General features: G+C 44.7%; 1 protein-coding gene across 1 annotated transcript; it reads right to left on the reverse strand.

The window, feature by feature from the left end:
• Positions 1-4,783: 4,783 nt before the first annotated feature.
• Positions 4,784-13,662, reverse strand: si:ch211-243g18.2 (uncharacterized protein LOC559906 homolog). The gene is made up of 11 exons (XM_064943749.1): positions 13,599-13,662; positions 11,561-11,834; positions 11,216-11,341; positions 10,661-10,743; positions 10,018-10,174; positions 8,580-8,747; positions 8,164-8,289; positions 7,550-7,672; positions 7,344-7,438; positions 6,507-6,532; positions 4,784-5,245 (listed from the first exon to the last, which is right to left on the reverse strand). The coding sequence occupies exons 2-11, from the start codon at positions 11,825-11,827 to the stop codon at positions 5,124-5,126; spliced, it is 1,293 nt and encodes a 430-aa protein (XP_064799821.1). The 5' UTR covers positions 11,828-11,834; positions 13,599-13,662; the 3' UTR covers positions 4,784-5,123.
• Between the last annotated feature and the right edge of the window lie 594 nt (positions 13,663-14,256).

The following is a 14,256-nucleotide window of genomic DNA, read 5'->3' on the forward strand; positions in this document are numbered from 1 at the left end:
ACACACCCCCTCAATTTGAACCCTGCTTTTAACCATAAGACATCTCCACATAAATGTATAGACGAAGGATTGCATGGTGACAGTAATTGTGTCTGTTATTAATCATGTAAACTGGGAAGTGGGGGGGAAACGAGGTGAAATCATGAATTCAGGTCAGAGAAAGATGCCAGAGATTCCAAGTTGGATGACTGATCAAAACAAAACAAAAATCCCAGTCTGAGCTCATTTATTTCAGAGTTCCCAGTTGTCTTGAACGCACTGAAGTCGGAAGTCAGAGATTGCCGACTTCCGTGTTGTTTTGAATGCGCCACTAGAGACCTAGACTATCTCCATCAAAGAAAAGGAAAGGGGGATACCTAGTCAGTTGTTCAACTGAATGTATCAACTGAAATGTGTCTTCTGCATTTAACCCAACCCCTCTGAATCAGAGAGGTGTGGGGGGGGCTGCCTTAATCAAAATCCACGTATTCATTGCCTGGGCAACAGTAGGTTAAACGGAAGCAAACAAAACGCGGATAAAAATACCTGAATTTGTCCAATAGAAACTCTCGTTTGCAACTGTTACACTATTGATTACACCCTAGATAAGCTAAATTCAGGGAAGAGTGTGCAAAGCGGTATTGAATGTGTCAGTGTCTGTCCATATGTCACTGTCTGTCATCCCAAATTTTTCTCTCGACCTGTGTGCACCTACGTTGTAAACTTTCATTCAAAGGCTAGGTTGTAGCAAGCTCATTATGGGTATAAGGGAAATTTGAGTATCATGCAGTTACCTAAACCTATCGAGGTTACATTGAACTGGGTGAAGGGAATATGAATGACAGTCATCCAACATGCTGTAATAGAAATAAGATCATGCTCATGAACAAAAAAATAATCCTCCCTCAACATAAAAGGCAATGACCGCCACTGACTCAGTAGTGATGAAAGAATAAAATCAACTAGAGCAGCCTTTCTAAAAGTATAGGTCGCGACAAACCTGTTAATAGTGGGTCGCAATGTGTCAGAGAAAATGTATAACTATTTCATTAATTACTGGAATTGATTTGGCCAAGTGCATCTGCGTCTCTTCTGCTTAGCAGCTATGCGGGGTGATTCGTGTCAGAAGTAAGCCTCGTGAAGCTACTGATACCTCTCGCCAAGTCACCTAACGTCTTCCTAGTGCCAGAAAATAACGCCATGAATTAACATGGACTGTCAATGGAGACAAGTTTGTTTCTAAGGCATCAAACTGCCGACGTGTTCACGTCACGTGACACGTACACATCATATAGATGTAGTTTTCACGTGGTGTTTAACGTGGTGTTCACATTGCGTAACGTGTCACTGACACATCACGTGTCAGTTAGTGTGTAAGTTTATTATGAATGATCTTACCATGAACGCCTTAATAACCTTTCTGGCGCAGCCGTTCCGCTTGTGACCCAAGTCGACAACATCTGGTGAAATTGCAGAGAGCGAAATTCAAATGACAGAAATACTCATATTGAACATTCATGAAAATACAAGTGTCATACATCAAAATAAAGCTTAACTTCTTGTTAACCCAGCCTCTGTGTCAGATTTCAAAAAGGCTTTATGGCGAAAGCACACCATGTGATTATCTGAGGACAGCTCCCCACACACAAAAGCATTAAAAACATTTTTCAACCAGGCAAAGTCAGAAATAGCGATAAAATAAATGCCGATCTTCTTCTGTTGGCATTCCAAAAGGTCCCAGCTACATCACAAATGGTCCTTTTGTTCGACAAAGTCCGACTTTATATCTCCAAAAACTAAGTTTAGCTGGTGCGCTTCATTCAGAAATCTACCGGTTTCCCTCCTTCAAAATGCATACAAAATTAATCGCAAACGTTACCAATAAACTTCTCCAAACAAGTCAAACAACATTTATAATCAAACCTCAGGTACCCTAATAAGTAAATAAATGATACAATTTAAGACAGGGGAATCGTTATTGTCTTTAATGGAGATTAACAACAAAGGACGCGCTCTCATCTACGCGCATGAAAACACTGCAGCCAAAATGGGAGCCTCTTAGAAACACTACAAATTATAGCTCATTTTTCCAAAAACAAGCCTGAAACTCTTTCTAAAGACTGTTGACATCTAGTGGAAGCCCTAGGAATTGCAATCTAGGAGGTTTTCACCTCATATTAAACATGACAGTCATTGGAAACTGTGGTAGGCTGAAAATAATTATTCTTTGGATGGTTTATGCTCGGGTTTTCGCCTGCTATATCAGTTCGGTTATACTCACAGACATTATTGTAACAGTTTTAGAGTGTTTTCTATCCAAATCTACCATAATCTGCATATCCTAGCTTCTGGGCCTGAGTAACAGGCAGTTCACTTTGGGCACGCTTTTCATCCAGACGTCAAAATACTGCCCCCTAGTACTGCCCCCTAGCCCAAAGAGGGAAATGTTTTTCAACAGAATCCTCTCACCTTTTCCCGTTCATTTGTGGACTTCAATGAACAACACATCAGCTGTATGTGACCAGGTGAAAAAACCTTTTCCAAGCCAAACCATGTCATAACTGGTGGCCCCCATATTAGCGAAAGTAACATCCTAGTCAACATAGCTAATATAACTAATATGTTAGTAAACCCGCTATCATGGAGTAACATTACATTGTAAGTGTAACAGTATAGCTTGCATCCCTCTCCTCACCCCTACCTGGGCTCGAACCAGGGACCCTCTGCACACAGACAACAGTCACCCTCGAAGCATTGTTACCCATCGCGCCACAAAAACCACAGTGCTTACAGAGCAAGGGGTACAACTACTTCAAGGTCTCAGGGCGAGTGACATCACCAATTGAAACGCAATTAGCACGCACCAGCTAGCCATTTCATATCGGTTACACTCACCTCCCTTTTGACCTCCGCCTTTGCTGCAGCAACCAGTGATCCGGGTCAACAGCATCAATGTAACAGTTTAGCTTCAATCTCTCTCCTCGCCCCTACCTGGGCTTGAACCAGCCAACCTCGAAGCATTGTTACCCATCGCGCCACAAAAGCCACTGCCCTTGCAGAGCAAGGGGATCAACTACTTTGTGGGCTATACTCGGCCTTGTCTCAGGATGGCAAGTTGGTGGTTGAAGATATCCCTCTAGTGGTGTGGGGGCTGTGCTTTGGCAAAGTGGGTGGGGTTATATCCTTCCTGTTTGGCCCTGTCCGGGGTATATTTGTCTTGATACATCAGGCGTCTTTCCAGGACAGGTGTGTGTGACACAGCCAGGGAGCATGTACATGTTTATAATGCCTTCCCGGGAACACACCTGTCCGTCTGTCTGTGTGAGATGGTTTCACAGACCTATGGATGAGAGTGGGACGGAATCTATACTGTACTACAGTATGTCTAGCTGACATGACACACTAGTCTAACTCAGCTCGAGCCATGCCAATAAAAGAGTTCGACAGATCTCTGAACGTGTCCGTTACTAAGGACAGCAGGAGAGACTTTGGGCTGGGCCCATAGTGTGGCATCCACCCTCAACCGTCAGCCCCGTCTTCTCCTGTGTGTCTTCAGGGAGCTTAGAGGGTGTGTCGGAGGGAAAGCCCCCCCCCCACACACACACACACATACACATACACACCCTGGTCTCCTCAGCTTGTGGGGATGTGGCTGGTTCAGAATGGTACAGTGCAAGGAAAGAGGCCTAGCAGACACACTCATATTTCCATTAACAGTTCATTGTGACAGTGATTCGTGTCTGTAGAGTCAGTCACCCCCCAAGAAGGGCTTAATGTCTGACTGGGAACCCTCCTCCTCCGACATGATGTATGCCTTTGAAGAAACACATACATGACCATACAAGCATATGTGCAGACTGGCAGGGAGGGACACACAGACCCAACCCACATACCGCGACGCAAACAACAGAACCACACAGACCCGGACAGAAACAGCAACACAATCCAAACACTTACTGCAAATACTTATACAAATACACACACTTACGTAGCACATTGCATTCTCCCACCACATATTTCCACACATTTCCACTGTTTGCTTTTCACAGATTAACTAACCATCAGTAACTGATGCCAAGGTAACAGCATAATGGGTTTTGCAGGTAATGGTTATGTCATTATGTCTGTGTAGCAACAGCAAGTGACGCCGGAGACCATAATGATTTACATTCTGTACAGTGTATTTCAGCTTTAGACAGTTTTTTTGTTGTTGACTTTCAGTTGACTTTCAGTTGGTGGAGGTTTGAGAACTTAGTAAAAGTTATCTGTCTGCCTGCCTGTCAGTCAATCCTTTTGTAAAACATCTCAGATGTGTGAAAGAGACAGTCCAAACCCATAAATAACACCCTATGTGTCTGATGTGTCTGAGTTGTCAGACACAAAGGTAACCTAGCTAACCGAGCATCGTTGGAGACTACATGCCTACCTACATAGCAGTCATCACACACGCATATGATCAGGCGTAATGAACTGCACTGACATGCCATTATGCTCATGCTCGTGCTGTGTAGTAGACAGGGCAGCATCATAGTTTTACAAAGAATGTGTTTTAAGTATGTTGTGACTATTTATTTATGTTTTACTCTTGAAGTGCGTTAGATAGTTACTGAATGTGTGCGCTGCATTTGAGGTACAACAAAAAAGAGAAAATGATAACTAACCTTTATTTCAGTCATTACAGAAGTTTATAGAATACCAACAGACGCATGTCGGAAAACAAAACAGAAGAAATGCAATTCAAATGAAAGAGATCTACCGTATGGACAATTTGTTCCCGAAATTGAGAAATACATAGTTTCATACACAAAGCAAAACCTTTTATTCAACAACAACCATGATAGAGGAGGGGACACAACTGAGAGAGCTTCATTAAACAACTGAGGGACTTCTTAAAATGGATGCCGTAGCAGACATCCCATTCACCTACAGTACATCTCATTATCTCCAGACATGTGAAGGAGGTAATGCAGGATACTCCAGAGAGAAACAGAGAAGACTAAGACTCTGATGGGAATTAAACACACGTCCGTGTTAGTGGGAGCCCTTTACGGCCAGTGGGATGGCTGGCCCCTTGTGTCTGGCGGGGGCGTGTCAGGTGTTAGGAGTGATGAGTGATGAGGAGGATGAAGACGATTATGCCCATCTCACTTCTTCTTCACTTCATCCTCTATCTGCTCCACCTCGCTGGATTCATCCACCACCTTGCCGTTGATCATGGTCTGTGTCACCACCTTCACTATCTTCCTGGTCCACACCTCTGGCTCTTCTGCAACGCAACGAGAGGTAGCGGATGAAGAAGAAGAAGAAGATGAAGAAGAAGGGGATGGGTTACCGAATGTCACAGGGTCACACTAATACTGTGACGCAGACTCTGGTTTGTAACACAGCCTATGCACTTGCTCACTTGCCGCTGTTGACTTACATACCGCCTACGAATGAGTTACGGATCCATAGTCTATCAAATCAAGTGTTACCGAAGGGATTGAGTGAGTCACAGGCTTACATTGAGACGTAGTTATAACATTGCGGCTTACAGTATATTTGTACCCACTGTGGTTGCCAGGGACAGATATGTTTTGGGCGTTTGCTTTGTTTGCAGGTTTATGAAACAAACTGTCGTTAGTCTGTAGCCACGGCTCTTGACTTGATGCCAGGTTGGTGGAAGCAGCACAGAATAAAAAGCTGTACATTTTGGTTCTGACATAAGGGAACGCCGCTGACCCTGCTTTGAACGTGTAGTGTAATTAGCAGTTTGCTTTTGTCAGCAAGCAACTTGGCCTGGAGTAAATTACCTTCACTCTATACAAGTCACCAACAGTATCTACACACGCTAGCCTAGGCACAGTTCCTTGAGTAACAGCTCAGAGTATGGTAAAGTTGCCCGTAGACGCTGATCTTGGGTTAGTTTAGCATACATTCAATTTCAAATATCTCTTTCCCAAATCATGGGCATTAATATGGAGTTCGTCTCCCTTTTGTTATAACAAGGCTTTCCACTAACTGTTGGAACATTGCTGCGGGGACTTGCTTCAACTCAGCCACAAGACCATTAGTGAGGGCGGGCGGGCGCATTAAGGCCATAACCGCAATGTTAGTCTATGGAGATGTACAAATTCTTGACCTTAATAATTTGTTCTTAACTGACTTGCCTAGTTAAATAAAGGTTAAATAAAAAACGTTTAAAAAAAGAGGGAAGAAAAACAAAAGATTTTGTGGATGACCAGGGTGGGTACATGCAGTCCATTTGAGAGGTTAAGGTGAATTGAAGTCTCTCTGTGTGAGAATGAAATGATGTATTCATGAATTAATAGTATTCTTATCACACGCCATGGATGGAATTCCCTCCTGTCACACTGATAAAGAAAGTCTCTCCATCCAGGTGAACGGTCACAGCTGAAATCAACCAATCAATGTGTTGCTGTGTGCTGAGTGAGTAATGCCAAGCTTTGATGTTTGCTTAGGTTAGCCTGTGTCAATTAAGAAGTGAGAGTGTAGCAATGTGAAGTTAATATACTGATGATACTCACTTTTTGGTGGGGGAACTTCTTTAATCCTGAATAAATAAAGGAAAAAGAAGATCAGAGTTAAAAAGTGAACGATTACTTGGGCTGAAACAGGCAGAAGATGTTACCATGTATGGTCATCAATTGGCTGGTTTACCAGGAAAGAGCAATTCTCTGTTAGACTCAACTCAACAAAGCAGATAATGTAGTCCTTTGAGAGGAGAACTAGCCTGTGTTCACGTGTGCTCCCTCCCTCAGCTGGCTCGATAGACTCCCACGCCTCAGCTGGTGAACAGGTTCCCGTGCCTCGACAGGCGCAACCGGGGAGGTCTCAGCTGGCTCATCCGGCTCTTGCGCCTCAGCCGGTTCGTCAGGCTGATCCCCGGGATTGTCCCTTTGGTTGGCGTCCTGCGACACACCTGTCACCATCGTGACGAGCACCTGCGCGTCATCAGACTCAACTGGACTCCATCACCTCCTTGATTACCTGCCCCATATATGTCACTCCCTTTGGTTCCTTCCCCAGGTGTCCTTGTTTCTGTTTCTGTTTCCTGTCTGTTGCGTTGTTCGTGTTTCTTTTTTTGTTTATTAAATGATGCACTCCTGCACTTGCATCCCGACTCCCAGCGCACACCTTACAGCCTGGATATACAGTACTCACTAAGCATCCCTTAACGACTTCTTACTGTAGCATAATCACGTTCTGTCGCTCAATTGGTAGAGCATGGGTCTCTTGCAACTCCAGGATAGTGGGTTCGATTCCCAGGACCACCTATATGTAAAAAATGTATCCACCCTTAACTGCAAGTCGCTTTGGATACAAGCGTCTGCTAAATGGCATATATTATCATGGTGACTCACGTCTCCTCTCCCTCCAGTAGTCTTCTGTAGGTTGCGATCTCCATCTCCAGGTTCTGCTTGATGCGGAGCAGCTGTTCGTAGTCTGTCTTGTTGCGCTGCAATAAAACACAATACCATACGATACAAAAGATTGGTCCTTTTGTTACAGTAAACCACATAAATATATACAGGTCCACCTCCTTAGCCGCTGGGCTACCAGTAAGTACCTGCATGTCCAGACGCAGCTGAGACAGGTCCTCCTCCAGCTGGGACAGCGAGGCCTGCAGGCGCTCCATCTCCAGGCTGTACTTCTGACCTGTCTCGCTGAGGTTACCCTCCAGAGCTGCCACCTGAGGGGGAGATGTTGTCAACACCCACGTGCACATTGTTCAACTGAGGTCTTTGTTGACCCCCCGAACGTGACTGTTAGAGAGCTACTGCATTTCGGGGATCTTTATCGTAACACAAATTCTTCTCCCACCCAAGGTCAGGGGAAGTGAGTGATATTTGCTGTCAACGTTAAGGTTAACATGGGTGGGAACAAAGGGAGAGATCTTAGTGATACTGTGTCTTTGAGTGCCATTGTAATTTTTAAGTTCCCCAGTGGAACATAACCCATAGAGGCAAGGTTCCTTCTTGCTATGTTTCACCTACTTATACAGGCTCTCAAACTGTAGATTGGAGTGGCATGGTATATTTAAGTTCCCCAATGAAACACAACCCCCCAGTTGAAAGGTTTCTACCTGTTTGTGCAGACTTTCCAGCCGTATCTTAAGGTGACACCGTATTCTAAGTTCCCCAGTACAACACAACTCCCAGGTGAAAGGTGCCTAGTTCCTACCTGTTTGTACAGACTCTCCAGCTCTACCTCCAGGGTCTGTAGGAAGCGCCGTCTCTCTACCAGCTCACTCTGAGCTCCCCTCAGAGCCTCGTTAGACTCCTTCACCTCGTTCTGCACCGTGTCCAGCTGTAACACACCACACACATCCCTGAACGCACCACATCTCCGTTCCTGAACGCTGTAGGCCGTGTTACTAGATACCAGACCTGCGTTCAAATACCTGGGTTCACCTGGATATAATATCTATGATACGCCTGAATCGTAACTTGAGATACACATGCAATGTCAATGGGAGATTTGCATGAAAATTCGAGTCACACGCACACATCTCAAGTTACAAATAATCAGCCCTGAGAGACACTAGTTGCTGGTTTCTGGCATGGTGATGCACCCAACAAGCCAGTCCCCCCGCTGACCTTCTTGAGGTACCACAGCTCAGCCTGGTCCTTGTTCTTCTTGACGATGCCCTCGTACCGAGTCCTGAGCTCTGACATAACTGTCCCCAGGTCAGGTCCACCAGGGCCTGAGTCCACCTCCACGTTAACCGTCTGAGCAGTGATGTGGCCCTTCATAGACTCCACCTCCTTCAGAGAGACAATCAATCAATTACATCAGTTGTCACAAAGTACTTCACAGTGACCTGGCCTAGGACTCCCCCAAAGAGCAAGCAAGACAGGAAATAGAAACTTAGGCATCCGTGTTATTTTTGTGTGTGTTTCAGTTTCTAATATATTTGTCCCCCCCGTGTTTTTCACTATGTCATCGTTTGCATGATTTTTTTTAGGAATATTCTCTGTTTGTTTATTAGTCCTCCAAAGTGTGTTCTACAGTGAATTCTACAGCCCAGAAGAGAGAAGGCGAGACCCTCTGATTTATTAACATCCTCTCCATAAATACTTGATGGAGTTGAACTCATGTTACTCCTACTGTGTGCCTTTGTCACTGTTCCCTCCCACTATGCCCTTTCTCTGCGTGTCACATACAGCCTAATAGATAGAACATATGTTACTACTGCATTGGCACTACACACACCACACCCTGCTTTCCAAACACACCCAGCACTTCTGGTGCCAGTCATCGACTTAAAGCACCACACACCATAGGAAAACAGGAAGGGTTGAGTCTACACACACTTACATGCACTGCGCACACACATACACACACACACACCATTCTACCCCCTCTCCACAGACAAGAAGTACAAGGTGACCTATGTCTTCACACAGGTCAGAAGTGTGCCTATTCAGAGCAGAGCAACCAGTGAGCAAAGATGTTATCAGAGGGGCCTCTATGGAGACTTGAGTAAAAAAATCTAAGACCTGAGTTACTCTCTAGCTTCAAGTTGCTTAACACAAAGGGGCCTCCGGTGTTGGGTTTCAGACTTCGAGCAGGTTCCAAGCTTCCCAGGGCATCCCAGCTTCCCAGGGGATGCAGAGTGATACCACCACCGGTGCAGAAAGGAACAGAGGACCACTCTGTTCTCCTCCTTCATTGCTTCCCCTCTCAGACCACTTATTCTATTCTGTGGTCTTCGTGATTATCCAGCTAATGGCCAGCTAGAAGAGGAATGGTGACAGAGGACATCCTTGTCTCTCTCCAGTCAGAAATACATGCTCATACCAGGAGACCAGGGAAAACTCTGGGTTCGAGTGATAGCGTTATTACCTGGCCTAAGGATGAACACCTGGCCCCACTATCTCAATGTGCAAAATGAGTGAAAATGACATAGGGATGACATAACCTCAACTAGTTTTGTCTGCTGGGATATCATCATCCTTTGGGGAGTTGTCCTCTTTGTTACTTTCATGCTTGTGGATAAATAAAGTCCTGATCTACGGCGCTATCTCCTCTCACCTCCTCATGGTTCTTCTTTAGAAAGTAGAGATCTTCCTTCAGGCTGTCCAGGTCTCCTCTGTGGGACATGATGATCTGGTCATGGTCCACCTTGGCCTTCTTCAGGGCCAAGCAGTCCCTCTCCACAGACTGTGACATGCACATCTCTGTCTCCCACCTGGGAGGGAGGGAAGAGATTGTGAGAGATTGCGAAGTGAGAGAATGTGAGAGCTTGGGTGCCTAAGACTTGAAAGAATTCATTACACATAGGAAGATAAAATGTAAACCTGAAAGAAGGGGTGGGGTGAAGGAGGGCGGGAAGGAGGGAGGAAGGGAGTGCAGTCACAGGACTAATCGCAGTTGCATACGCATATGCACAAGCACACGCTGGCACACACGCAGTCGCGCATGTAAATTCCCAAATGTTTGTCTCCTAACTGGTGTTTGCGTGGTGCCAGTCGACATGTCCTGTAGACTACAAAAGACACATACAGGACACACTGGCCTTTGCCTAAACATACACCTGCAAGCCTGCTTCAAACGCTTTACCCGTTGCAGGCTTCGCCTGAAATTAAACAGAGCTACAGGCGTCCTGAACAACAGAAGCAAAGATGCAAAGACGCGACAAAACAGAGAGGGGCACGGCACCAGCCTTGACACTCACTTAATCCGGAAGTCGTCAGCTGCAAGTCTAGCATTGTCAATCTCCAGCATGAGGCGAGCGTTCTCCAGTGTCTTCCTCCTCACCTGAGAAAAGACGTGGTCAGCATTCAACTTTTACATATCTACTACATACTAGTGCGATCTTACAGTTGAACGTTTCACTGTCACCTCTAAGGTGCATTTCCTCTCGCTGACAGAAACACTGGCTCCACAAACCTCCTAGAGAATTTGGGTAACACACTCCATACGTGGCCTTAGTTTGACTAATCTTTAACCCACAGCCTGCAGTGTCGGTCTAGTGCAGGTTAACTAAAAGGTAACATTTCCCGCTAATGTTAAACTCCGATTAAAGAGAGAGTTGAAAACACGTACGTGTATGGCCACACGTGTATGTATCATGTGACTAATCCAGGATATGTTTACAATGCATAAATCCATATCATGGCTCATACATGTGTCCTTGTTGTACGTGCTGCAAGAGGTGAGATAAGGGCATGGGAAGTTACATGGGGTGAGCGAAAGGGATCATGGGAAAGTAGGGACATTTTGAACCCACCTCCTGTTCCACCTGGTGGGCCTGGGCCATCATGGTTTTGAAGTCGTGACCTTCAGGGATGCGCTCAATCATTATCTGCTTGATCCGCAGCTCCAGATCTGAATTGGACTTCTCCAGTGAGCGCACCTTAGAACAACAAGAAGTTTATTGTCCATCATCTTTTAGTACCTGCATGTGCCTTGCTCAAGGGCACCACGTCAGGAAATGGCATCTATTATACTGATACCAGTAACTCTCTGGTTGCCAGCTCACTTCCCACCAGATTTCCAGCGGATCTGGGATTTGAACCAACAACCATTCGGTTGCTGACCAGCTTTTCTAACCTCTAGGCTACCTTCCGCCTACCTTGTCCAGGTAAGTGGCCAAGCGGTTGTTGAGGCCTTGCATTGCCTCTTTCTCGTTGGTATGGTTACCCAGCTGCCCATTGAGGTTCAAGGTGACGGGCTGGCCGCTCATGTCGCAGCTGACGGATGCAGAGCGGGTCAGGGGGCTGGCGGAGGCAAAGGATACAGCGGCTCTGGAGTGGGCACGGCCACTGTCTCTCAGAGATAGACTAGAGAAGGAGGGTTGGCGGCCCACAGAGAAGCTCCGCAAAGAGAAACTGGAAGACATGACGGCTCTGTGTGAGAGATGACAAAGAGGAAGAAGACCTTGTTGAAACACATACAGTACATGCTAATAACATTATAAAACGTGAACTTGGTATTAAACTGAAGAGGATTTGGTCTTTCACTATATCATTCAGTCTGAGATGTAGGCTCGACTTAAAAAACATGACAGATGTGGCCAGTGGCGGTTCTAGCTTGTATGGCTCGCTGGGCAACCCCCCCCCCCCCTTCAGCGCCTCCCCCAACAACAAAAAAGCACCATTCTGCACTAACTGTAATTTAAAACTATAGAAATATACAAATATATTCAAAAATAAGACTCATAAATATCAAAAGAAGTAACAAAGACAAATAGAAACAAATTGTAGTGTATAACTACAAATTAAAAAGAGAATCACATTATTGCTCTATTACTCTATTGCTAACAAAAAACACACAAATAAAACTAAATTGCACAAATCCTATATCACACAAATACACAAATAGATTAACAAACTTAATTGCATTACTAATTTCATTAGTACTGTACAAAGTTAGAGGTGCGCTATTTGATAGATTCCCTCGCTCCCCCTACCTCGGGCTTCCAGTGGGGAGACCTGAGGTCAACCTACCCCCGCCCCCCTCCCCATCTCGTAATCCTGAGTGGGAGACCTTCCCAGGCAGTAGCCTGCCTAGCTCACAAACTAGAATCAGGGCGCCCACTCCCACAAGGTTAATTGACCCACAGTCCCACACGGGGACAGGATATCATTGCACCTGACGTGCAAATGAGTGATAGAAAACCGTTGGTGCAAATGTCACCATTCTGAATATTTTTCCCCCCATGTATTTTTTTTGTTTTTGTGCGTGCGCCCCGTGCCGCCCCGGGCAACATCTAGTGAAAGCTTTGAGTCAATTATTTATTCTTACAGCATGCAAATAATTATTTTAGGCACACAAACCATTGGCTGTTTTCACCTATGCAGGAGACAAAAGAACACGCAGCCTGTAGGCCATTTCGAATGAGCCCACCAATTGCTGTCTATTCAAACTAAAAGTCAACCACAGACTGATAAAAAAATGTCAATGGTTGACTGGTTACCCAGCTGCCCATTGAGGTTCAAGGTGACGGGTTGGCCGTTATGACTGCGACACTGTCTGAACTGTCAACATGTAAATGGCTAATTCTCTATCAGAAGAGCTTCACAAGAACTGCGAAGATAACCCTCATATCTTACATGACTATTTTGATTGTTCTTGTTCATAATATATTCCTATATTTGTAGGTCTTTAACCAATAAGAGAAATCACAAAAACAAGAACTAACACGGTGGCAGAGTTATGTGGAGGCTCTGTCTAAAACAGAGCCCAACCAAGTAACTGAGTAGTTGCCTAGTACTGTTTAGTGCCAAACAGACATTCTACACAGCTACTGGGCTGTTCAATAGGGATTAGTCATCTCTGTCACATAATACTCTGAGTTTCTCCCACCATCACCAGGATTAAACATTAGAAAGGTAAAACATTCCTTTGTTGTGATGAGTAGAGAAATGTATAGAAACGAAGTGATAACAGTATATAAAATATATCGAGAGGGGCAAAAAAAACTAAGATGGGTCATTGAAATATTATAACTTACTTAGTTTAAAAAAAAGAAGAAGAAGATTTGAGACGCTACACATTTACAGTTTTCAAAATGAAATATAATGAGTTAGTCACACAAACGTATGTATCCTTCATCTTTTTGACATTTGATTAGTGTGTTCACTAAGAAGCAATTCAATTCAAACACTTACCTGGATTATGTTCTCTTCAGTGAGAGAAAGAGGAGAGAGGGATCCTGGAGAATGGATCCTGGATAATGCTGTCTACCTTGAGACTGATGCTACAGCTGAATTTATATGGAGATGAGAAAGGGGGAGGGGCCACCTAACGTGTAAAGTAGGTGGAGCCTCTATAAGACATCGGAGTCCTTCTCTCCCGTGGGTCGGTAGGTAACCGGAACTTCACTCAGGAGAGTAACATTAAATATTGAACAATGTGTTGAAAGAAGGAAAGGGAATTGGTCTAATCAAACAACAGAAGGCTATGTACATTCTAAGGAGTTCTAATGTGTGTTACGTCAATTCTTATGCGTACAGAAGGTGTTTGGCTGTTGATTCTGAGGAGTTATTGAGGCTGATGTGATTGGCTGATTGGTTTGCCGTCATTATTTGGTGGTTAGGCCTTCCCTCACTTCTTATCAACGTACTCACCCAAAGTCACACTCCCATGAGCATCTAAATATACTGATCCATTTAATATAAAATAAAAAAATGTTGTCTACCAATGCAAAAATTGTTAACATACAACAATGAGAGAGAGAGAGAGAGAGAGAGAGAGAGAGAGAGAGAGAGAGAGAGAGAGAGAGAGAGAGAGAGAGAGAGAGAGAGAGAGAGAGTCAGAGAGAGTCAG

Source organism: Oncorhynchus masou, chromosome 28, assembly GCF_036934945.1.
Source record: "Oncorhynchus masou masou isolate Uvic2021 chromosome 28, UVic_Omas_1.1, whole genome shotgun sequence".
In the NCBI taxonomy this organism is placed as follows: domain Eukaryota; kingdom Metazoa; phylum Chordata; class Actinopteri; order Salmoniformes; family Salmonidae; genus Oncorhynchus; species Oncorhynchus masou.

Coding starts and splice junctions, on each gene's coding strand:
- si:ch211-243g18.2 (XM_064943749.1), bottom strand. CDS start 11,827: ATGTCTTCCAGTTTCTCTTTGCGGAGCTTCTCTGTGGGCCGCCAACCC. Junction 8,748..10,017: donor TAAAGAAGAACCATGAGGAG/GTGAGAGGAGAT, acceptor GTCTCTCTGAAG/GAGGTGGAGTCTATGAAGGG. Junction 7,439..7,549: donor AGCTGCGTCTGGACATGCAG/GTACTTACTGGT, acceptor GTTTTATTGCAG/CGCAACAAGACAGACTACGA.